Source organism: Diabrotica virgifera, chromosome 8, assembly GCF_917563875.1.
Source record: "Diabrotica virgifera virgifera chromosome 8, PGI_DIABVI_V3a".
In the NCBI taxonomy this organism is placed as follows: Eukaryota; Metazoa; Arthropoda; class Insecta; order Coleoptera; family Chrysomelidae; genus Diabrotica; species Diabrotica virgifera.
In genome coordinates this window covers 102,991,078-103,017,790 of record NC_065450.1, presented here as the reverse complement: position 1 = coordinate 103,017,790, position 26,713 = coordinate 102,991,078, and the positions used below count along the sequence as shown (strand labels likewise).

The 26,713-nt window shown below is 33.1% G+C and overlaps 1 protein-coding gene across 6 annotated transcripts in view; it reads left to right on the top strand.

Annotated features, from left to right (window-relative positions):
- The window catches only part of LOC114341142 (afadin), a 1,043,753-nt gene that overhangs the window by 966,839 nt on the left and 50,201 nt on the right, over positions 1-26,713 (top strand). For 5 of the 6 annotated variants that reach the window (XM_050658899.1, XM_050658898.1, XM_050658902.1 and 2 more), the window contains one exon: positions 18,846-19,200. In XM_050658899.1, coding sequence (XP_050514856.1) covers positions 18,846-19,200 — 355 coding nt within the window. Of the gene's footprint in view, positions 1-7,614; positions 9,182-18,845; positions 19,201-26,713 lie in introns of those variants that run through there. The other variant, XM_050658900.1, reaches the window with a different exon arrangement.

The following is a 26,713-nucleotide window of genomic DNA, read 5'->3' as shown; positions in this document are numbered from 1 at the left end:
TTGTTATGTCATTTGATTTCTTATGTTTATATAGTAATTGATACGATGATATTATGTCCATTTACTTTTTGTTTTGGGGTTGGAAAAACATGATATGTATCTTGTATGTGTGTATTCTGAAAAAAAAAAAATAAAAATAACAAGGTCAATTTTTTAAAGATCAATACACCGATAATGTGGTAAGTTTAAAATCACATGGCAAATCGCTTTGAAAATTTCAATTTAGAGGGCCTTTCAAACTCTCAACTGTTCTACTTGCTTTACTGAAAAATTAGGCTAGATTCTAGATTGACATATCAACTTTTGACACAACGCTACAGAATTTTTTTTACCATTGTTGCTATTGAATAAATATTAAACGGTCGTCATTCAATATTGAACGATTGCAATTTTGAAACTTGGCTGACAAAATCGCACACAAAATTTAGAAACATGTTAAATAACACAAGAGGTTTCCAAATATGTATCATATGCCATATATTGTAATTTAAGAAAAATGTCTATAACTGCTTATTTTTGACAGATGTAAATAAATAGACAAATAAATTCTATCAGTATCAGAAACTGGAAAAATAGTTTTAGCCTGGCCAAAAAAATCGGGACACCTTAAAAATGGGTCATTTTTGATGTCTCGAATCTCCTAAACCTGTTGTCCGATTTTAGCGATTTTTTTAATATGTTATAGCCTTATTCTCTAAGAATATTGATGTAGTAAAATAGTGTTGCTGAACAGGTAAATGTAATTGTATACCGGGTGTAACAATAATACTGTGTTTTTTCCTGAAAGTTCGTAACACCCTGTGGAATATTTTAGCATTTAAAAAATATTAAAATTAAAACTCAATTGTAGCCTTAGCTTTTCTTAACATTCTGCTTTTTGACTCATTCACTTATGTTGGATAATGAAAAAGTAGGTTCTTTGACAACTAGCCATGTTATTAATCAATACAGGGTGTTTCTAAATAAGTGCGACAAAGTTTAAGGGGTAATTCTGCATGAAAAAATAATGACAGTTTGATTTATAAACATATGTCTGCAAATGCTTCGTTTCCGAGATACCGGATGTTGAATTTTTTCTTACACACTGACGATTTATTTATTGCTCTAAAACCGGTTGAGATATGCAAATTAAATTTGGTGAGTTGTAAGAGTCATTTATTGCGCATTTTTGACATACATTATGTATTTTATATTCACCATTGGCGTGCATACGGGTCATATTACCCGGTCATAATACCTGTATGCACGCCAATGGCGAATATAAAATTTTTAGTTGTATGTCAAAATATGTGAAATAACTACCTCTTAAAACCTACCAAATTTCATTTGCAGATCTTAATCGGTTTTAGAGCTATAAATTTATCGTCAGTTTGTAAGAAAAAATTCAACATCCCGTATCTTGGAAACGAAGCATTTGCGGACGTATGTTTATAAAGCAAACTGTCATTATTTTTTCATGCAGAATTAACCCCTAAAGTTTGTCGCACTTATTTAGAAACACCCTGTATTGATGAAGAACATGGCTAGTTGTCAAAGTACCTAACTTTTTCATTATCCAACATAAGTGAATGAGTGAAAAAGCAGAATGTTAAGAAATGCTAAGGCTACGATTGAGTTTTAATTTCAATATTTTTTAAATGCTAGAATATTCAACAGGGTGTTACGAACTTTCAGGAAAAAACACAGTATTATTGTTACGCCCGGTATACAATGACATTTACCTGTTCAGCAACACTATTACTACATCCATATTCTTAAAGAATAAGGCTATAACATATTAAAAAAATCACTAAAATCGGACAACAGGTTTAGGAGATTCGACACATCAAAATGACCCATTTTAAGGTGTCCCGATTTTTTTGGCCAGGAGTGTATTTAAGCTCTCCATAAAAGCTGAAGACCACATAATTATTAGTAGTCCTTATGTTTTTTTACACTGCCGTCACTGAAACTTAAACATTTTTCACCGATGCAAATAAAACCAACGGACACCAGTACTAATATTGTTCTTGAGAAATACAGTTCCGAATGAAAAACCGAAAAACAGATGTTTAATATTTTTCAAAAAAACTATTGAGTGACACCAAACACGACCCCCCACTCCACTCACAGGAGGTTGGGTTAACTTTAAAATCTTGGATAAGAACCCCCATTTTTTAGAAATTGTCGATAGGTGGCACTAATAAATCGTACTTTTCCGATTATAGCGCCATCTATCAAAATTCTAAAAAATATTTCCAATAAATGTTACTCATTTTTTCATGAAGAATATAACTCTGTAATAAAAAATGGGGTTCCCTATTTAAGATTTCAAAATTACCCCCGCCCCACCCCAGGGGGTGGAAATGGAGGGTAGTGTTTGATGTCATTCGATAGCTTTTTGAAAAATAAATAAACATGTGTTTTTGGTTTTTCATTTGGAAGTTCATTTGGTTCATTTCGAGATATTCGAGATATAGCACCATCTGTGCACAATTCGAAAAAATGTTTCGAATCAATTACTTTTAATGGGAAATAAGCCACAATTTTACCAAAAAAATGATTTTATTAACGTTTCGAAACCCAAATCGGGTTTCGTTGTCAAAATACAAAATACTACTAAAATAAACAAAAATATTGTTGCTAAGTAAAAAAATTCTTCTAATAATTTATTTAATCTGACTCATTTATATTGGCAATTCAGACGTATATTATAAATTTTAAAGTAGAAGACTTTAAAATGATATCGCCAATATTTATGAGTTGCGTTCCTGGGATGACTTTACTAAAAGATAGTTCATTCGATTACATGAAATCAATCCCAACTCACGAATATATGTCACAAAAAAAATCATAGCATGTGATCTGTCTTTAAAAAGACAACCAAATGCAACGATGACAGTAAAATTCTCGCGTTAGAGATTCCATAGTAAATCACGAGGGAAAACCAGGAAAAAAACCTCGTGATACTATCCCGACATCGTAAGTATTTGGTCTTAGATTCAATTTACTTTCAAAAAACTAATACAAAATTCTGACTTTAATATGTTTAAATTATAAATAATATTAATAATACATAGATATACAATGAGTAATACTAAAATATAATGTTATTGACTTACTAATCGTGGTATTTTCTTTCATTGACTTCCTCTTTCAGTATGGGTAACCACATCTTACTGCATTCTACCGATTGTATTCTACATCATTGTATATCTATGTATTATTAATATTATTTATAATTTAAACATATTAAAGTCAGAATTTGCTATTAGATTTTTGAAAGTAAATTAAATGTAAGACCAAATACTTACGATGTCGGGATAGTATCACGAGGTTTTTTTTCCTGGTTTTCCCTCGTGATTTACTATGGAATCTCTAACGCGAGAATTTTACTGTCATCGTTGCATTTGGTTGTCTTTTTAAAGACAGATCACATGCTATGATTTTTTTGTGACGCATATTCTTGAGTTGGGATTGATTTCATGTAATCGAATGAACTATCTTTTAGTAAAGTCGTCCCAGGAACGCAACTCATAAATATTGGCGATATCATTTTAAAGTCTTCTACTTTAAAATTTATAATATACGTCTGAAGTGCCAATATAAATGATTCAGATTAAATAAATTATTAGAAGAATTTTTTTACTTAGCAACAACATTTTTGTTTATTTTAGTAGTATTTTGTATTTTGACAACGAAACCCGATTTGGGCTTCGAAACGTTAATAAAATCATTTTTTTGGTAAAATTTTGGCTTATTTCCCATTAAAAGTAATTGATTATAAAAATGCCACAAGAAAACAGCTTCAGAACAATGTTTCGAATAAAATTTGCTTATTTTTACGTAAGGAATCCAAATCTGCAATAAAAAATGGGGATTCCTATTCCCCAAGATTTTAAAGTTGTAACTCTGCACCAGATTATACGTCTCGTGAATGGGTACCATATCTATTTGGAGTCACTCGGTTGTCCCCAAAAAGTGTTTCCCGCCTGCAATCCAATTCCTCGCAGTCATGGGTTATAGTTGAATGTTTCAGCTTCTCTGCTACAGAGTCTGCAGCTCAAGTCTCCAAGAAACAGTCTCATTGTATTCAGATGTATTCCAGAACAGAAGACTTTTATGACTCAACTCATTTCTGCTTCTTTTCCGCAATACTTCAGCTCTATTATTAGCACATGTATTTTTTTCGATTATTTTACTTTGAGCCCTAAGCCAGTGTAAGAATCATCCCGATATTTTTTAATCGCATTGGGGCTCACATAAGATATCGTTTGAAAGCCCTTGCAATTCCCTATACAGTGATGAGCGGGCTAATAATAACCGGCAAAATAGCGCAAAAGATGGAAAACATAATACATTTCGAAACAAAAAGAGATGAAACTAGTGGAGGTGGAAATGATCGTTATATACGTATAAATTAACATTACATTACATAGTTCCCCACCTTTAGACCTCTGTGACAGGAGTATTTTATAAAATTCTTGTCATACTCCTCTGATACGTCTAAAGGTGGGAAACTATGTAATGTAATGTTAATTTGTACGTTTATAGCGATCATTTCCATCTCCACTAGTTTCATCTCTTTTTTTTTGCAATGTATTAGGTATGTTTTCCATCTTTTGCACTATTTTGCCGGTTATTAGCGCGCTCATCACTGTATAGTGTTTTTCAAATAAAACTATCCACCTTAAATAACTTATTTCTAGAAAACTTAGAACCACTTATTTCTAGAAAAAGCGGAAAACACGCCAAATATTATTTGAAGGGGGCGACATTATGCCATATTTAAGCTTGCTGGGAAAGGCACCCTCTTACCCCCCGTAACGTCCCTTATTTTTTTTTTAATTACTTCCACCTTTTTTTATTTGATATTTAACATATTTGATATATAACATTTAGAATGAACATTTCACTACCAAAAATTATTCAAAATGACTTGAAATTTGTCATTGTTAAAGGTTTGAATAATTATTGTTAAAATTCTTGGTAGCGATATGTTCATTCTACTTAAATGTTTGTAATAAAATTAAAAAAAAAATAATTTCTTTTAAATCCAGTTTTCCTGCTTTTGTATTTATTTTTCTCATAAACTAATCACTTTAAACATCATGTGTTAAACATTTTTGAAATCAGTACAAAGATGAGAATCCAAATATAAAATGAAAAAAGGTGGAAGTAATTTAAAAAATATTGTGGGATGATACGGGGGGTGAGAGGGTGCCTTTCCCGGCAAGCTTAAATATGGCATAACGTATCCCCCTTCAAATATTATTTGACGTGTTGTTGCGCTTTTTCTAAAAATTAGTGGTTCAAAAGTTATTTAAGGTGGATAATTTTATTTGAAAAGCACTGTATATTAGTCTTTAAATTTTTAAGTTCGGTCCAGTACTTTATTTAATTTGTTTAAACAAATTGTTTAATAAATTGTATTTACCTGCTTAATTAGTTGACTTAGTACGCGAATGGTTTAGATTTTAATTTCTTTTTTCACACATCTTTTGATTTTAACCAAATTTGTCACACTGAGTAAACAATATGATATAAACACATCATCATCAACCTGCCCTACGTCTACTTCTGGACATAGGTCTCTCTCAGCTCCTTTCCACCTCAGTTTCTATCTCGTGCGGCGTGCATCCAGTTACTACTAACACGCTTCAGGTCGTCAGACCACCTGGTCGGTGAGCGTCCTCTACTCGGATAGGACGGTAATTTTTTATATCTTTGTTTCCTCTCTTGTTTAATAAAACAATGACTCCACTGTTTCATTAAAAAAGTGTTTTTCCTTGGTAGATACATCCGGTGAAAAGTTTCGCCAAAGCCAGGATAATTTTATTTTCACCTATTCTAAATTTACAATCAAGATGCAGTAGAAATAAACAAACAAAGACACGTTAAATGCTACTAGGAGCACTCCCGAATCATAATTTACAATGTATATACATTGTAAATCCCAAATCATGATTTTCAAAGTTTATACATTGTTAATTATGATTCGGGAGTGCTCCTAGTAGCATTTAACGTGTCTTGGTTTGTTTATTTCTTCTGCATCTTGATTGAAAATATAGTCTAGTTTGATCGCCTCGATCACTACTCGGCTTTCGCCAGGGAATTTGTTATTTTTTATTTCTAAAAGTGTCATTTTGACTTCGTAAAGTGATATTTCTAAGTGCTTTCATACATTTTTTGTTCTCATTTTTTGGTTCTCATATTTGAACCCCATTGCCGTTAAAAAATGGGTTGATCCTTGCACTGGCTTAGGGGTCAAAGTAAAATAATGAAAATACCGGAAAAATGTGCTTTAATCAAATATTGATCTGTCGCTGAGTTTTTCAAAAATGTCGACCCATTGACCTGATCTTTTGGCGAAATTAAATTTTTGTCTAACTTCTGCCCTTTAATTTGCGAGGTTATCATTCCGCCAGAGTACTTTACAGTATAGGGTACTTTACTGTACAGTTTTTTTACGAGGATTATGACAAGTTTCCTTGATAGGCTCATTGTCTGTAATTTCAAAACAGATGTATCGATGGTCTGGACAGGACACCTCAAATGACACATGCAATTTTGTAACAGGTTTTAACTTGAATCGTCGCCAAAGTTGGTTTGTTTTCAACGTTTAGTATGTCTAAATCATGTTCCATAATAAACTGTAGTAATGGCTGACCTCTTGTATTGGTGTACCGCCCAGGTCAGATGGTGCGCATTCGCATCACAGTCAATGATGAATTGCAGTTCATTTCTCCTGCAATCTCTCACTAACTGGTCCAATTCCTTTGGCATTTGTTGTTCAGGATCATCATGTGGGAAGTATGCTGATCCGAGAATTATCTCCCTCATACCTCCTCCACTTATAATCTTCATCGTTACAGTCGTTAAGTCCCTGGAACAAAGATTCATCAACGACAGTGTTCCCACATATCGTTTGACTATTATGTAGGTTCTCAGGACATCGGCTATATATTATAATTTTTGGACATTATTTTGATATTTGATATTTTGGATTCATATATGTACACAGTTTTTTATTATTATTTTTAAAATATCAACACAAAGAAACATATTTTAATTTTAAATGTTAATAATATAGTTTGTTTTTCTAAGCAAGAATATGCAGATGCATCCATATTCATATAAACCAATATGGGAAGTATTACAATATATTTATTAGTATTGCTATATAGAGTATTATCGCTAAACACTAGGTCCTGTGTACTACAGTAATTATTGTTATCCAACTATCCATCATTCTAATTTTAAGAATTGATCAGAATTACTCATTGAATCGTTTTCAAGTTATAAATAAAGCTTCAGTTGTATTAGTTTATTTTTTATTTATCTAGATTTAAGTAAGTACGTGATTAAATGGTATTCTTGAAAACTGTGACTTGATTTCCTTGTTGAAAACTAAAGGTGTGATTGTGATTTAAAAGGAGAATAATATAAGGACTGATGTTTCCATTAATTTACCCTTTTTAACGAAACACTAGAGAAATACAGTCACATTTACTACAATTAATATAATTTCGCTAATGACAGTAAGTTTAAGAAGTCGTACATTCATTCATCATATTCACACTATTTATATTATGTCGTATAGGTCTCAAAATATTAAATTTTTTGTGCATGCAGCTTTGGACAACTACAATTACTACTATGAGACCTATGATTCGACAGAGTCTCTTCACAGCCCTCAATATAACCAGCAAAGAATATTCACTCCCCCGGCCACGAAACCAAAAAATAACATTTTCTTTAATTCTGACGACAGTTTGTTTAAGTCCGAAAAACGTAGATTTACCATTCCTCGAATCGAAATTGAATCAGATGAGCCAGTATTCAATCTGCAGGTTACCGATTTTTCAGAACCGTGTCCAAAAAACGTTACACTGACTTACGACGAAACTGGAAATCAATTAAAAGAAGAAAAAATCGAAGAGTTTTGTGTTAAGCCAGAAGCGAAGACACTGAAAGACAACTTTGCTCAACAGAAAAGTTTTTCAATCGAAGTTAATGATAGTTGCTATGATATTGACGATATTAGTGAAACTGACAAGTTTTTAAGTATCGGTGCTAGACGATTTCGCCAACAACGAGCTATTAGTTCGTCGTTACAGGATCTTTCGAGTTCCACTTCGAGTATCAACAGTGTGGTATATGAATCTAACTTGGATTTGAGCCAAATAGACCCAGACGCTACTATGAAACACAAGACCTGGAAGTCTCCTTATGAGATACGTCACCGGAATGTTACAGACTTGGCCAAAAAGTTTGAAGACAAAGCTATCAGTGTCCCAACTCTTAATAAAAGAAAGTATGTGACAAACCGAAGTAAGAGCGTTAGTGAGGAACGATTAAACGACAAACTGACGGAATATGAAAGAATCGAGGTTCTAAAGTTGTTATACGACTGGAGCTTGAATGGTTCAGATTCGAAAACTGAATGTAACTTAAAACTTACAGGTGATATTGCACCGAAGACCATTAAAAAGGAAAGAGTTAAATTTAACTCGGAACCAGATTTGTCTATGAATTGTAAAGAAAATACTTTGATAGCTGTAACAAAATTCTCTTCCGACCATTCGCTTACAAATAAAGCACCTCTGGACCAATTTTATCATAATTGCGAGTATAGGAATTGCATTTTTAATGTAGGGACCAAAGAAAAAGACTATTGTGCACCTGACACGAATAAATCGAAGCCGAAGGGTATACTAAAACAGTCCAAAGATCCTCCAGACCAAGTAGAATGTCTTAACAATATCACCAATTTACAAAAGAAGCCTAACTATAATCGTAGACATAGTGAAATTATTGACGTGAAGCCTTTTAATAATCAATTAGTTCGTTGTGATAGTTTAGAGAGACTTAACGACCTACAGAAACGCCGACACAAAAAATTTCCCGACTCCTACATAGTTACAAGACGTAACAGCACTAGGAAAACGATACAAAAAAACAATAACGAAAATGTCAAATCTCCCAAAAAGGTAGTTATTCGAAAAAAATACCTGCCGAAGACATGGAAGAGCTGCTCGGATATAAAAACAAAAAAGACGGTGCGCAAGTGTTGTAGATACGCCAGAAAGACCTGTCCAGTATTAAAGAACTGTTCGGATTCTCCTAAAGCTGCAAGGAAAACTCAAAGCTGCGCATGTATAGAACAGGACGAGCTAGATCAAGCTGCAGCTGCTGATAGGTTAGGTGCTTTAGAACAAGTTGCGGGGGCTGTTAGTCGTAAGATTAACGTTTATATGTTTCGCACTTTTTATTTTGCAACTTCCTTAGGTGAAAATCATTAAAAAAACTTAGTTAACAACTCTTTCAACCTTAAAAGAATGACATATCTGTAATCATCCTGAATGTAAGGCTCGATATTTTTCATTACCTCTACTCTATTGCTTTTTAAGATTAAAAGGTCAAGGGATATAATATTGGAATAAAGAGCTTATCAATATCCAGAAAAGAGTCCAAGAAAGTTGTGTTTCGTAGCACCTACTATTTAATTTGTGTTTAGTAAATTTCTGTACGTTAAGCTCTACAAAATAGGTATGTCGCTTATAACTGTGATTGTAAAATGAATTGCAATAAATGAATCTGATTGTACCAGAAAAATAAGAGCGATAATAAACAAAGATTAATTTTTTTGAAACTGTAAATATGCTTATCATAGGCACTACGAACAACAAGAGGAAGTGAAAATTGGCAATCTTTGAATTTGATAGGTTAACTATAGTTTCAAAATTATGATTTGTAAATTTTGTTGTGATTTTCACCTAATCGTACGGACTAATCACTTAATCGTACAGAATGATAATTATTATTTTGACTGTCGATAATAATTGTCATTTCAGGTCTATGTACTCCTTTGCATTTTTATGTAAATATAGTTTGCAGCTTTTAGATACTTTTAGTTCCTCTTTCTATTAAAGGGAATTTTTAGATCGCCCAAGCGGTTGTATGCCAAAATAGTGGCGATATAAGGTTTTTCATCGACTTTCATTTGCTTCGAGCTTCTGTTGTATAACCTGTATAAAGTCCTTTTCATGAGCATTTTTCAGTGCGTCACAGTTTTTCGATTTCTTTCTAACGCATTAAATTGTATGTGACAGAAAAAAAGGCACGTCTGTGATTACAGACATTTATAACATTTATTCTAGTTATTCTAGTTGTCGATAGATGGCACTATAATCGAAGAGAAAATTATTTACGAATTCTATAATACATCTACGAATATAATCTGTACAATTTATGAGACTATACAAATCAAAGAAAATACCATTTTATAAATGTAATTATGTCATGTTAGAATAAATGTCATAAATGTGTATTATCACTGACTTACCTTTTTTTCTATCATTTGTGACTCACTGAAAAATGCTCATGAAAAGGACTCTATATGAATATTATACACAGATTATACAACATATGACAGAAGCTCGAAACAAAGGAGAGTCGATGAAAAGCCTTATTAGATCCTAATTTTTTTGAGGTTAGGTCTTGGTCAAAAAAATCAAATTTTTATATTATTTTGAATGCAGAAAATATTGAAGTTTTCCGGTAATATCTCTCTAGCGAGTCAGCGAGTGTTAAATAAATTTCAACTGTTATGTTTTTTATGGGGATAAACACTTCTAATTAAAATTATATTATGTAGTATTAACGTTTTGATTTCCAGTTTGGAAAGCGTTTGCAAGTGATAGCTTTAGAAGTTTATTAAAATATAAGCATTACTAGGGCGCACGTGTTCCAAGACAAGAATTACAGTTAAAGTAGGTTTCAGTTAGTTAGTAGGGCTTTACAAGTAGGTGGACCAAGATGTATACTAAGGTTGCCCGATCACTCATAAAAGCTTTCATTGAACCTACTTTAATTTGTGAGATTTTATTTCATGAAGTATACGAAAAACATCAAAACATCTCCAACTTAAAGATCTTATTTTATTAAAAAGCTCTTAATGGTCGACTTATTCGTTCATTGGGTTATCCAAATTGTGATGAGAAAAAGAACTTCGGGATAACTCTAGTACTCCGCTTAATTAAGCGAGTTTAAGACACTAGAGGATAGCAACCTCTGAATAAATATAGAGTTTGAAATCAATTGCTGTGGTAGTAATAAAGGCAAATCTAATTTTTATGTTCAATACCTGGACCTAACCCTTAAAAAATTAATGCATGAATGACATAGTATATTTTTTATTGTGGCAAAAGCTTTAACTTTACAGAATTCGTTAACACATTGCCTGCCACATCACCCAACATTGACTGACAGAAATTTTTTGTTGTAGGCCATTTCTATTTTACAGTATGGTGCAAATGAAAGGAATAGATGCGTTATTTCCTAAGCCGGCGACTTAAAGGAAAAATCCTGAAACAGGTCGATTTTTATTTTTAAATTATGATTTTTTGGCGTATATATCATACTAGTGAATGTCGGCGTGATGACTTAATAGATGAATTATTTTAAATGAGAATATGAGTCGTGTGCTAGCCTATTTGAAAGGTTATTCAATTTTCTATATATAGTAATTTAAAAATTAAAATAATTATTTATACAGGGTGTCCAAAAAATATTTTTAAATTAAATTAATTGACACAAAAAGGAGCATGTATGCAATTTATTTAATTCCAAATACATTTTACTGCTGCCAGGAAACAACAAATGTTTATTTCATAAAGTAAACATTTCTTTTCGCTTAAATTAAATGTTCAAACTACCAAGGGGCAGGTGGGTGGCACCTTTAACATTGAATTTAAGTGAAAAGTAATGCTTATTTTAAAAATAGACATTTGTTTTGTTTCCTGGTAGCAGTAAAATGTATTTTGAATTAAATACATTCTTTCTGTGTCAATTAATTCAATTAAATAATTTTTTTTTGACTGTACAACACACTTTATAAATAATTATGTTACTGTTTATATTACTGAATAGGGAATTGAATAACCTTTCAATTGAGCTAGCACACGACCCCTATTCTCACTTAAAAAAGCAATGATTACGTTATCACGAAAAGATGGATGACGTCCCTAGTATGATATGAGGCCATGAGAGCCAGATAACTGATAAGAGTGGCCTAACTGATTTTAACATTACTTTACATAATCAAAGAAAATGTTCAGAAGCTATCAATGTCCGATTGTTTTAGTAGTTTTATGTTGACCAAGAATCATTATTGGTCAACATACAATGTTAAAATCAGTTAGGCCACTCTGGCTCTCATGGCCTCATATATATGTCAAGAAATCATAATCTAAAAATAAAAATCTAACCTGTTTCGAGATTTTTCCTTAACACGTTCCGTGCGGATGGCATACATGTGAGCCACATGATGCCTTTACCAATGTGCGGACGGAGCGCGCATGTATGCCATTGATTATACACATTTTTTGTTTATTATTTTCGTCCGTTCAGAGTTTAAGTCATAGGATCAGACGTCCGCACGTAATATGTTAAAGTTGCCGGCTTACGAAATAACGAATTTATTTCCGTCATTTGCATCATACTGTATATGAGTGACAACGTTATTTCAATAGGGGCCACAGCCCTTTCCTATAAGAGTTCGTGGCAGGCCACGTCAAAAAAGAATATATGTAATATAAAAAATATATGAATTTATATATGAAAAATATTTTTTCTTAGAGCGCCACCATTTTTTTTAATGAAGTTTCCTTGGACACCGCAATAACAAAATATAAAAATCCATATACCGTCACTTAATCTTGAGTGATAGAAGGGTATTTAAAAGTTATCATATCAGTTGTATATGACCGACATGGCCTCACCTTAAAATTTTTTGTCAATCATATCTCTCTGACATGGCCCCCAAAGTTCAACAACTTCTGTGGTGTGGCCTCACATTATACTTTTGGGAAAGGCGGATAGCAGGCAATTTGTGAATGTTTTTCATTTTATGTGATCAAAAGAAGCGTTACAGAATTGTTTAACTATTTTTATTGTTTATGAAAATTAATTTGAGAATAAACAAGAATAGGATTGTCATTAAGATATAGAAATTTAATATTTATTATATGGAAGAACAAAGTCGGCTGGAAAGCTCAACGGGTTAGCAATCTTATTTCAAAATAAGTAGTTGAGTACGTTGATGGTTCGAGCCACACGCAGGTCAGAGAAAATTTCCATCGCGCAGTATGAATTTATGATAAAGCGTTAAGAAATAAACGATTATCAGTGTGCAGGTACACTTTTGTGTGCAGAACAAAGCCAGGAAGCACCCATTATAGGGACAATAATTTTGAACAAATTGAATATTGAAATCCTCCTTTACTATACTAAGACTTGAGTAGCAGGAGGACAGTACAGATTCGTCTAGGAAATGGCATCTAAAAAATCGCGAGCTTGATCATCACGTGGTATAATCTATCCAAGAACCTTACGAGCAAGGATCTCTTAGTGAAAGCCTGTATATATAAAGTTGCAATTTTTTTCTTATCTTTCTTTTTATTTCAGTTTTCGTTAATAATTGTTTGTCTGATATGTAATTATCACTAGTACACTAGTTAATATTGCAGTACTTATAATTTATTTTATTCTAGCTTAATGTGTACTTAAAACGTCTCTTTATGAATAGCTAATTTTTATTTTTATAATGTACACATAACATAATACAGTGATGAGCGTTCTAATAACCGGCAAAATAACGCAAAAGATGGAAAACATATTAAGTTGTGAAATAAAAAGAAATGGAACTAAGTTGAGTTGAGAAATTTAGCGATAAAAACCCAAAAATTTACATTCTATTTATTGTTGCCCACCTTTAGACGTATCAGAGGAATATGTCAACTAAAGCTGTCACTGTTACAGGGGTAGTTGCCAAACTCATCCGATATGTCTAGAGGTGGGAAACAATAAATATAATGTAAATTTATAGGTTTTTATCGCTAAACTTCCCACATCTACTAGTTTAATTTATTTTTATCTCACAACTTAATATATGTTTTTCATCTTTTGCGTTATTTTGCCGGTTATTAGCGCGCTCATCACTGTATATTAATAAAAATAATAAGTAAATAATAACAAAATAGAAATGAACGGGCGGTGCATTAAAAACCCGGGGTCCTACAATGATTTTAAATAAGAAATGCTTGCACTCCAAAATTAAAACAGCGAATTTACACCCGATGTCATTTAGAAACCAGTTTCGTCAAATAGAAAATCAAAAAACCTACACTTTTTGAGATATTGAATTTTTTTTTCCGAGTGTTTTGTTTTTTTATTATTTTTTTTTTTCGTGTTGCTTATTCTTTATTAAGATCGTTGCAAACGTTTTGTGTTTCTTTGTATTCAAACTTTAAGTTTTTGCTTCGATACAAATCCATTGTTGCTTTAAAATATTAGGCCAGTAAATGACCGTTTTTAGTGTAATTTTCCTCGTCACGACGGATTTGCTTGAAAATTTGGATTTTTAGGTTACTCTTACACTCTACTTTACTTATCGACTTAAGCCTAGGGATGCCTTCTCGGGGTGAAAAAACACACGTTCAAAATAAGTCCGAATTTTTTTTTTACTTTCAAACCAGATTTTAAAAAAAATAAGTAATTTGAACCGGTGAACTTACCTATCATATAAACAATATATAAGTAAATTAAATTGACCAACCTTATTTTGAGCGTAACTTGCTTAGTTTTGATGCTAAAAACTTTTATAAAAAAAACAAAAAAAAAAGACAATTGGATATAGTAATTGAGTCAATACTCGCAATCTTAAGTTTGTATTTTATTAGTTGTTATATAATCATGGGGCAACCGGTTTCGAGTCTTACAATATATGACTCATCTTCAGGCCCAGTACAAAAAGTCTTCACAATACAAATTACAAGGTAAAATCACAAAACGAGAGACATGTACATATACATATCTAAAACATAAAAACAACTTTGTCTTGGTTTTAATCACATACAATAAAGCCAAACAACTGTATAGTATTGAACTCAATAGTCTATAGCATGTAAACTGAGACATTTTGCCATTGGGAGCGACCAATCTGATGAGAATTGCTTGGTATATAATTTAATATATACTACCATCAATCCTTAAATAGTTAAGGGTTGATGGAGTCCTGACAAAATGTCCTGATATCCTGACATCTTGTCAGGACTCCATCAACCCTTAACTATTTAAGGATTGATGGTAGTATATATTAAATTATATACCAAGCAATTCTCATCAGATTGGTCGCTCCCAATGGCAAAATGTCTCGGTTTACATGATATAAACTATTGAGTTCAATACTATACAGTTGTTTGGCTTTATTGTATGTGATTAAAACCAAGGCAAAGTTGTTTTTCATGTTTTATATATCTGTACGTTAGAATTGAAAGGGCGGAAGTCACTTTCAGTTTGTTTTGCAGTAGATCAAAATTAGTGCTCTTAATTTGTACACCATAATTTTAAACGCCTTTAAAATTATCAAATGATGTTGCAGCTTTATGATTTAAAGGAAACTGGTAAAGCATGCTTTGTATTTTATTTTACAGTAACATAATCGGCGTTAAGTTATTTTGTATTGAAATAATAAATAATTTAGGACTACAGCCTTTTTTGTTCTGTGGTACTATATCAATAAAAAACAGGACAGCCGCCCTTTTGGTATGATTTTATTAGGAAAAGAACGTTTTAATCAGAACTTAACATTACAGAAATAATATAAAACTTAAATTAAAAAGGATTTAATCATCTTCGGGACATGAAGAATTGTTTTCGTTAACGAAAACTTTATTTTTTGTTGTTTTTAAAGATTTATAGTAGGAATGGTAAATAGAAGGTACCCATTCTAGCAATTCCATTAGGTGGTTATATTTTGAACTATCAATTGGAATTGAATTTTCATTACTTATTTGGTCCATTGTCTTTGGTAGGAGACCATAGAGAACTTCTCATTTTCCTTTTAAAATTGACAGGTTTCAAATTTTCCTGGGAAAATGTTGTTTTATAAAACGTAATGCCAGGGTGGTCTCTTTCGACTTTCAAGTGCACAATTTTAGAGGATAGAAAGGGTTCATTGTCTGTGTTCCGTTTCCGATTCACAAACGGGCTTGTCGATTCTTTGCCCATTTTTTCAAAGTTAAAAAAGTCACTTGTTTTCATCTCATAAACAATAAGTGGTTTTAACGAACTGCAGGTCCTTATAAACTGGGCCCATTCATGAGGTACAGAAATATTCATAGTAGGCAGTATTTTCTTCTTCCTCTCAATTAATGCATGTATAGTGTCTGATTCGTTGTGTGTATGCCCCTTGAGTAAATATTTATGATGAATTCTAACTACTGACGTGTTATGGACAGCCATATAACAGAACATATAAATACAAAATAAAAAAAAAATTCGGTTTTGGCCAGAGCAGTTGTCTGACCAAAATTTACCTCTTCTGTTGTAGAAGGTAAATTTTTTAACCACATTATTACAGTGGAAGCTATCTCGTTGCCACCCCTTTTTGCAATAGACTCGTCCCACATGAAGCATGAACCTTCGGCAGTACTATCATTATAGACGGTAAAATTAAATGTCCATAACTGCTTTAAATAAAACGATTTTTTATTCGTTAACATAGGTGTAGGGAGGCATTTTTGCAAATCCATCATTGCTACGACTTCTTTTAAATTCTGCTTGCATCTTATCTTATCCTGCCTTTTTAACTTGTATCTGTTATCTGCGTCATTCAAATGATCTGCTTTTTTCTTTAAAATATCTTCAACATTAGGATCTGCCTGTTTTTGCTTATTTTCAAAACTGTCACAGGTGTCACATGTATCAATGTTAGGGGGTTTGAAATGAAGATTTAACTCAGTAGAACCATCTTCTTTGCTCTTGATTCAGACATTTTTGGTTGTTATTTATTATCACATTAATCTCGATAAGGAAAAAGTTACTTTTATCTATAAACCATGCAAAAACATTAGCTTATAACGTCAATTTTTACACACCTGACATGCGGTTGTCCATAGAGATTGGACTACCGTCACCGTCTTCTTAACAATCAGTGTGCCATGCAAAAAAGACCGGTGTACCACATAGGGCTTTTTGCAACAAATTTCGCAGTGGACATCCTACTTGCAATTTTAGTAATATTGCCTGTACAATCACCTATTAACCACCATTCGAATGATAACACCTTTAAGTGTATTATTGGCTGCATATCTCCATTTACTGTAAAAATGGACTACCGCCCTTTCAATTCTAACGTACAGATATGTATATGTACATGTCTCTCGATTTGTGATTTTAGCTTGTAGTTTGTATTGTGAAGACTTTTTGTACTGGACCTGAAGATGAGATATATTGTAAGACTCGAAACCGGTTGCCCCATGTTTATATAACAACTAATAAAATACAAACTTAAGATTACGAGTATTTACTCAATTACTATATCCAATTGTATAATGGACTCGCATTGGCAACCCTTTCATCATTAAAAAAAGACTTTAAATTCTTTAAAAAAGTTTTGATAAGATTTTCCCGAAACGTGCTCCATTTTTTGGTTATTACTTTTCATTATCTACAACTCTGCTTTTACTGGGTCTACAGATTTCATACATACATCATTTATATAGGTATATACACTTTTCGTTTTTTTCATAAGCTACATTTTTGCTAAGAATGTTTTTTTTTTAGATAAAATACTTTTTGAGTTATTTGTGAAAAACCGACTAACACGTGTTTTTTTTTTGTTGAAAAATGAACATTTTTACTCGCAAATAACTCAAGTATTGACTTAGTGAAAAAACTATATACTCTATACAACAAAAGTTGCGTAGAATTTGTCAGTTCATCCATTTCTGGACTTATTTTGAACGTTTTTTTCACCCCCGAGAAGGCGTGGCTTTAATCCCCCAACTATAATCAATCCTGAGCTCAAGTCCAAAATTAAAGTAGTGTGTAAAAGGAACCTAAATCCAAATTTTCAAGCAAATCCGTCGTGACGAGGAAAATTACACTAAAAACGGCCATGTACTGGCCTAATACTTTAAAGCAACAATCTTATTTATAAAGCATAAGCAGTATAAAAAAATTGATAAAAAAACGAAAATATCGGAAAAAAAAATTTATTTTTTAGTATCTCAAAAAGTGTAAGTTTTTGAATTTCTATTAGATGAAACTTGTTTCTACATGACAACGGGAGTAAATTCGCTTTCTTAGTTTTGGGGTGCACGCATTGCTTACTCAAAATCATTGTAGGACCCCTTGATAAATGATTAAACGATATTTTAGAGTATTTTAGACGGTAAAAAATAGCTGTTCGTAGTGACGCAATGTACTTTCTATACACTTTTAAGTATTATGAACTTAACATTTAGATTTTATGAGTCATTAAACACCTCATCTCATACACTCGAATTAAGACAATGAATCAAACCAATCTTAATAAAGTCCACTTTAATTGGTCTTAATTGAACAAAAATATTATCTTTACCTTGCTATAGTAAGTCGTCACTTCGGTCTCTAGATAGTCAGTCATCTCTCTTCACTGTACATCCTTACCTACAATAATATCTTCGATGTAAAAAGTAAGATAGTCACTTGGTACGAACTCAGAAAAATAAAAAGGATTGTTATTTTCATAAATGTGAGTATTTATAATAACTGCTTAAAGTCATTGTCCATCAATTTAACGAAAAAGGTATCTTTCGTCGAGTGGACCATTCGAATATATCACAAATACGTTTTAAGCGGTTTGAGGGTATGAAGGATAACTTGGAATTACCGATTAAGAAACGGGAATAAAAATTGTTTGATTTCCAACCATTATCATCACAATGATGTTGGTATCTCATAAAATCTAAAAGTTTTTTTTAGTTATTGTTTTAAACAATTTTAACATGTTTCAATAATATTTATTATTTTAACAGGTCCAAGACGGATGTCGGAGCGCGACCTGCCATCTAGGGTAGATTCTGAACGTTCGATCCCCTCTTCCAAATCTGTTCCCGCCCTTCACCAAATCCATTCCCCCCTCGTTAATGAACAACAACCTTTAAGGCCAAATCAGGCTTCAGCTTCAGATGTATACAGTCGAACTTCCTCAAACAACAGCATTAACAATAATCAAAATGGGCAAGTACTAATGAACGGAGGATCAGTAGCTGCCAATACGGCCTTGCGGAGTAGATCCACGCACAATTTGCATCAACAGGACGGAGGGTTTTATCAGAACTTAAGCGTTTACAGGAATAAAATTCCCAGTCCTCAACAATTGGGAGATAGGTAAGGTAGCTTATAATATATGTAGTAATAATTCTCTGCTAAAAATGGTTGAATATAAAAACTCCGCAAAATCATTTTTGGAAATAGTTATTCACTATTGATAATTATCTGAGATGTATATCTTTTTTTATATAATGTATATATTTGTTATATTACAACAAAATAAACCGAATGCAACAGTCTCATCATCTTTTTGCATTTTTTTGTACGAGTGCTCGGTTTATACATTAAGTCTTATTTTTTTTTATTTATTGATTTATTGCTAATTTACAATCTACTTCAATAAAGTAATAGGTAAATATTATGTATGTTCTTGGCTTGTGGCAGGTGTCGTCCATTGAATACTCTCTGGAATTTACCTAGCAGCTAGGTCTTCTGGCCAATGTCTTTTTAGGTGTCTGCCAATTAGTGAAGGGTTGAATAATTCGTCTATGAGATGGTTTGGATGGTCTGCGCTGCGATTTATGTATCTTCTTGAGTGGTCAGCAATCACATCATTGATGAAGGGAATGTTGAGGTCTGCATGAAGGGTTTAGTTTGACACGTACCATGGGGCTTTAGCTAACATACGAATAGTTTTTGACTGGAATGTCTGTAGTATTTTGGTGTTGGATGGTTTGCTACACCCCCACAGTTCGATTCCGTATGTCCACACTGGTTTAAGTATTGTTTTATAGATGGTCAGTTTGTTTTCTAATGAAAGTTACGATCTTCTGTTGATTAGCCAGCTCATATTTTTAACTTTTAGGTCGAGGTGTCGTCATTTGGCTGCAATATGTAATTTCCAAGTAAGTTTTTCGTCTAGATGAAGGCCCAGGTACTTTACTTCTGTTTTTATTGGTATAGGTGAATTATTTAGGTGTAGTTGTGGACATCTAATTCTTCGATTTGTGAATTTTACTTGACAAGATTTGTTTGTGTTGACGTTTATTTTCCAGCATCTAAACCAGTCTTCATTAGATGATTTTGCAATTTGTTAAATGCTAATGTTTCATTGATATCTGATGCTAGTATACCAGTGTCATCCGCAAATGTTGCCATTAGTGTATTTTCGCTAATAGGAATATCAGCAGTGAAGATTTGGTAAAGGAATGGGCCGAGTACACTGCCTTGAGGTACTTCGGATTTTATTTGGTGGTATTTGGATAGAGTACCTTTGTATTTAACTTGGAAATATCTGTCGGATAAGTGTGACTTAAGGAGGAGATAGATTTGGTCAGTTAGCTGAGTTTTTTTTTGAAGAGAAGACCCTCGTGCCACACTCTTTGCTGTATATCGAGGAATGCTGATAGACAGATTTGTTTCCCTTCTAGGCTCGCTTTTATTTTGTTGACTAATCTATGGCACTGTTGTATGGTTGAGTGATTTGAGAGAAAACCAAACTGATGATCTGGGGTCAGGTTTTCTGTAGGTATTATTGTTTCTATTCTGTTAAGGATTAACCTTTCGAAGACTTTTGATAAAGTCGGAAGGAGACTTATTGGTCTGTACGAACTGGCTTCAGTTAAAGGTTTATCAGGTTTAGGTATCGTTATAATTTGTGTATACTTCCATTGCACTGGAAATAGCATAGTCTCAGGAGGCGATTAAAAATAATAGTTATTAAGACGACACCTTTTCTTGGGCGACTTTTTAAGATTTCGCCAGTTATAAGGTCAAATCCTGGAGCTTTATGAGGGTTAAGCAGGTTGATTTCGTTACGGACTTCGTTTGGTGAGAAGTATTTTATTGGTAATGATAGCTGACAGGGTGCATTAAGGAAGTCTCTAATTTTTTCGTGGTTAATATCGTTGGCCTGTGGGGTGGAGAAGACGGTTGCTAGATGTTCTGCGAATCTGTTGGATTTTTCTATATCTGATCGAGCCCAGGTTCCGTTATTTTTCCTAATTGGTGATTTCATTACTACCGATTTTTTGAATTTCTTTGTGGCTTTCCAAAGAGAGTTGTCGTCAAGAGAAAGGTTTGTGACATATCTTTCAAAGGATTCGTTTTTGGCTGTTTGGATAGCGGAATGAAGTCTGTGTGTGAGCCTGTTTAGATTTGTTTTATCTATCGCGTTTCTTGTTCTTTGCCATTTGCGACGAGCTCTTCTTCTCTCTTCTACTAATGTTCTAATGTGGAGGGGTATACTGTACCTTTCATCAATGGTTTTTTCCTTTACAGGAGTAGCTTTTCAAGCGGCCTGTCGTATTTGTTCCGTTAGATATTTTACAGCTTCTTCAATATCTTTTTGTGTTTGAGTCGAAGGTCAAGAGATATTTTTTCAAGCATCATTATATAGATATATTTTAGAGCATCATTACAGTTGCTTTCCTGATGAGAACAAAAGAGTTCGAAATGGTCCATAGAAAGATGGTAATGATCTCTGAATCGAAATTAAATATAATGCCTTTTATCTACCTACGGTTTTACTCACGTATCGAGTACTAGGAAGCAGATTTGTTGATCTTTACCTCGGTGAATTGATATGTTGTGGAGTGCAACTATGTAGACTCCCCATGTCTATACATTCATCACCGTTTATTCTTTGCAATTTTTAGAAGGATGGGAGTAGGTATAAGAGAGAATCTGTTTCCGAATTAAGAAATCCAAAGATTTTATTATTTTTAAACATTTATTTGTCTTTTGGGTTTCGACATTTTTTTTTAGATATTTTTTCATTGATTTCTTCTTTGAATTGAACACAATTCGTGTTACTGGAAGAGCTTTCCAAATTATATTGGTACTTAAGGTGATCAAGATGGGACTGTGGTCCGAATGTAGATCAAAACTGGGGGTGATGTCGCTGTGTATTTCAGGTATTCCCTTAGTTATGGCGAAGTCTAACAGATCAGGAATTTTGTTGTTATCAGTGGGGGTACCAGTTGTTAGGTATTTCAGGTTATTAGCTTGTATGATCTTTAATAGATTTCTGCCTTTTGGAGATATCAGTTTTGCTCCCCAGATTGTATGTTTTGCATTCCAGTCCCCTGCCACTAGGAAATGTGAGCCAAGTTGTTCAAAAAACTCTCTGTATTCCTCCAGATTAATGGTGTGGCGTGGTGGGCTGTAGATAGAAGCTATTGTTAATGGACTGGTGAGCGCATGTACTTTTACAATAGTACTCTGAATTTTGTTGGTGATATATGGAGCACGTTCGTAGTGTTTTATAGCTGTACGAATTATTACAACTGAACCATAATGGGCTGTTCCATCTGGATGGTTTGCGTAATAGATAGAGTAATGTGGAATTTTTATAAAAGACCTCTCAGTTGTGTGACTCTCAGAGATAAGTGGGATGTCTATTTTGTTTAATTTTTGAAATAGTATAATTTCTTGCACATGGTTTGTTAGTCCATTTGCGTTCCACTCTGCTATCCTAAGTGAGTTATCAATTACGACGTTCTATTTATCACTGTTGTAAGCATTCTTAGTATCATGCTGTTTTAGTTTATCAATTGTGCAAACATATTTTTAAATTCGTTGAGGAATTCTGTAAGTTTATTTGAAAGGTCTGAATTATTGTTGTTGTCTTGTGGATAGTTGCTGCAACTTGAGCATATGTTGCATGTGATTGATATATGTGGTGAGTATTAGTGTTATTATTATTTAGGCTAGCATTTCTAGGTATAGGAATGCTGTTTGTTATATTTTTGTTTTTCGAATTTACTAGGTCTTTATATATAACACATTCTTTATAGTTTGCTGGATGATTGCCATTACATAAGGCACATGATACTGGTGTGTCGCGTGCTTTTTTGCAGGTTTTTACAGGCGAATGGCCTCAGGCAGTAACTTTTCGAGTGCCCGTATTTTTGACACCTTGTGCATTGTACTATTGTATTTTTTATTCTAGGTGGTTCTACTGTTATTATGCAGTTTTGTAGGATTTGCAGTTTAAATATGTTTTTGTTGTTTTCATTTGGCTCTATATCGACAAAGAATAAAGGCAATGGTTCTTTGCTAACTCTATGTCTAACATTAATTATATTGCGAACTTTAAAACCCTTATTATTTAATTCATGCGAGATATCTAATGTGGGTATTGAATGGTGTAATCTTCTTATGACAACTCTATAGTCCCTTTCTTGTTTCGGTTGGTAAGTGTGATGTACAATGTTTTCTTTTCTACGGTGCTGTATGAGGTTCCTGTAGGTGTCTGAGTTTCTAGGGTTAATTTTTACTGTATTATTTGAAATGGTTTTGGTGTAATAGGTTTCTGCTGCAGTTGCAGTTAAAAGGTTTGCTATCATAGCACTATTATAGTCAGTAACTCCATAAATATAGATTGGTGGCGGTGCGGGATCTTTTTTGGTGATATTTGTGTTTTGTGTATTTGATAAATTATCTGTTTGTTCATTTAGATTTTCTTTTGAGAGGGAATCAAATCTGTTTTGTGTTTGAATTTGGTTGGAAATTTCTGAAGTTGTTTGTCTTTTCACATATTTTCTCTTATTGCCAACTTCTTCCAAGGATGTTTATTTTGGTTTTCTGTTTCGTTAAGTTCCATGTCGCCATCGCTATCCGTGTAGTTATTGGTGTTTTGTGATGATGAAGATGAAAGTGAGCATTGAGGGTTTGTGGATACTGTTGTGTATTGTGACTGAATAGGGTTTTGAGTGTTTTGAATATTTTGTTTAGTTGTTTGACTAGGAAATTGTACTTGGTTTGGTATAGCTATTTGGGTTGGAATAGGTATTTGGTTTAGGCATGACATTTGATTTGTTATCTGGTTAGATGGTGTTTGATTATAATACATAAATGGTACTTGCGGCTTTACTGCTGTTTGATTTGACTGGTTCTGGTTATTTATTGTTGGATTCGTCCATCTCTAGTAGAAGTGACAAGGTGTGTTTAAATCGCTCCGTAGTTTCAACTCAATCCTTGGGTAATACGAGTGTTTTAAACGTTAATAAATTAATGGTGAATGTGCTTAAAGGTATAGAAACTGGTGAGAAGAATAAATATAGTTTTTGAAAACTGTAAGTACAAAATATATAATAATATTTAATAATCCGTACAAACTTTTCGGATACCAAAGAAAAAAAATAGTAAACAGTAAGTCATTAACTAGTTAATATAGAGGTGGAGGAACCTGTCCTCAAAAAGTTCCAAATAACTTTCGGTGTAATTATTTAAATTTAGTAGACAATATAGAGGTGGACAAACCTATCCTCGAAGCGTTCCAAAATAACTCTTGGTGTTATATTGTATTCGGCAATTCTGCCGCAAATTACGTAGATAATAATTGGTACTGAGAAGAACTGGGCCTCTGAAGGGTTGAACTGGACGAAAGTTATTATCGCATTACGCGAATTCGGATGAACACTCTATTCGCTGGTTTAAAATAAGTTCAGAAAAGAAATTTACTTATTGTTATTGTATTGTTATTGTATTCTTTAATTTATTTATCGTCTGTTATATTTCGTCAAAATAACAAAAATAAAAATTTAATAATACCATTTTGCCGCTACCTTATGTCTTTCCTTAATGTATAATATACCTTATCTATCCGAGGCCTACCTTTGATCGTTTATTATAAAATGCCCTGATCGGCCCCTGGGCGAGAAGAGTGTAATCCTTGTGTCAATCCTTGCCCTTTTTCTACAAAATTTGTAACTGGCTGTGTGGGTTTTACCTTAAAGCTTTTTTTTTTTTTTAAAAAAGAAAACTAGTTCGTGAAATAACAAGGAAAATGGAGAAAATGATGGAGGAAATAATGAAAAAACTGGAAAGCATGGAAGACAGAGACATCAGGATGGAAAAGAAAATAGATAGCCTACAGTCGGAAGTAGAAAATATTAAGAAAGAATACCGGGTAATCAAAGAAGAAAATAGAGAACTAAAGAAAGAACTGAAAATGCAAGAAAGCAGGATAAATGACCTAGAAAGAGAAATAAGAAAAAAGAAAATAGTAATCTTCGGGATTGGGGAAACAGAAAATGAGGATACATCCATTATGAAAAATGAAAGCCAGAAAGTTATTGAAAAACTGGATATCGAATTTGATGAAAAAAAGGATATAAGTGAAATTAGAAGAATTGGAAAGAAAACGGCAAATAAAACAAGACCGATGCTAATAGAGCTAACAGATTGGAATAAAAAAGGGAGATAATCAAGGCAACTCATAAATTAAAGGGAACTAACATATTCATAGATGAAGACTACCCCAAAGAAATTCAGATTCAGAGAGGAATATTACGAAAGCAGATGAAAGAAGCGAGAGAAAAAGGTTATAAAGCAAATATAGTATACAACAAATTGTACATAAATGATTAAATTTATACAACAGAGAGCTTAGGTTGTGAGCAAGAGGAGCAACAAGTCGTAACAGATAAAGATAAGGAGTATAATGCAAGATCAAAAGCAGGAAGAACATACAGCGAAAGGTCTTCTGAGATGGGAAAAACGGAAATGTCTCCTGAGATACGCAACAAATACCCAAGAACAATCCATACAAAAAACTAACTGGCAAATCGGACGGAGAGACGTTGATGACGACCAAGCAAGGACATGGAACATCCAATACTACGAAGGAACAAATAAAGAGGTCAACCAATAACAAGGAAAATTATAGAGAGAAGAACAAGACAAGAGTGACAAAAGTTATTAAACTAGGAACCTGGAACATCAAAACTTTGTATAACAAAGAGAAGGAACTAGAAATGGAATTTGAAAAGGCAAATTTAGATTTTCTTGCATTGACAGAAACTAAGAAGAAAGGTAAAGGAGAAATAGAGCTAGAAAATGGACATTTGTTATTATACAGTGGGGTCGACACAATTGAAAGAGCTGCATCAGGAGTAGGATGTATAATACACTCCAGAAACACAAAGTTCGTAACAAAGTGGGAGGCCATATCCGACAGAATAATGGTAATTGAATTTAAATGCAATGAACAAAACAAAAGTATAATAGTGGCGTATGGGCCGAATGAAGACGAAAGAGCAGAACGAAAAGATGTTTTCTGGGAAGAACTATCAATAACGACCGAAGGAAGTGAAGGATCCATATTAGTAGCGGGAGATTTTAATGGGAGAGTAGGACAGAGAGATCATGAGTACAAAGCAGTAATTGGAATACATGGGGAAAAAAAGAGAAATAATAATGGCAAGAGACTACTCGACTACTGTCAAATACACAATTTAATCGTCACAAATACCTTCTATGAACACAAAGATATTCATAAGTATATAAGGGAAGAACCTAGCAGAGGTGAAAAATCCATAATAGACTATGTGCTCATAGAAAAAGAAAACAGAAGGAAAATCACTGATGTAAGAGTAAGTCGCGGTCCAGAGATAGGTAGTGATCATTATTTACTCGTGGCAACAATAAAAGACGAAGTAACAGAGGATCACAACCCAAGAGCAGTAACAAAAGAATTTAGAACAATCAAGTCATACAGATTAAGACACAAAACTTTAGCGAACAAATATGTAAATGTTTTGAACGAAGAATTAGGAAGGAAAAATTGGGCAAACTTACAAGTGGAACAAATGTGGCAAACATTCAAAGACACAATTATTAAAAC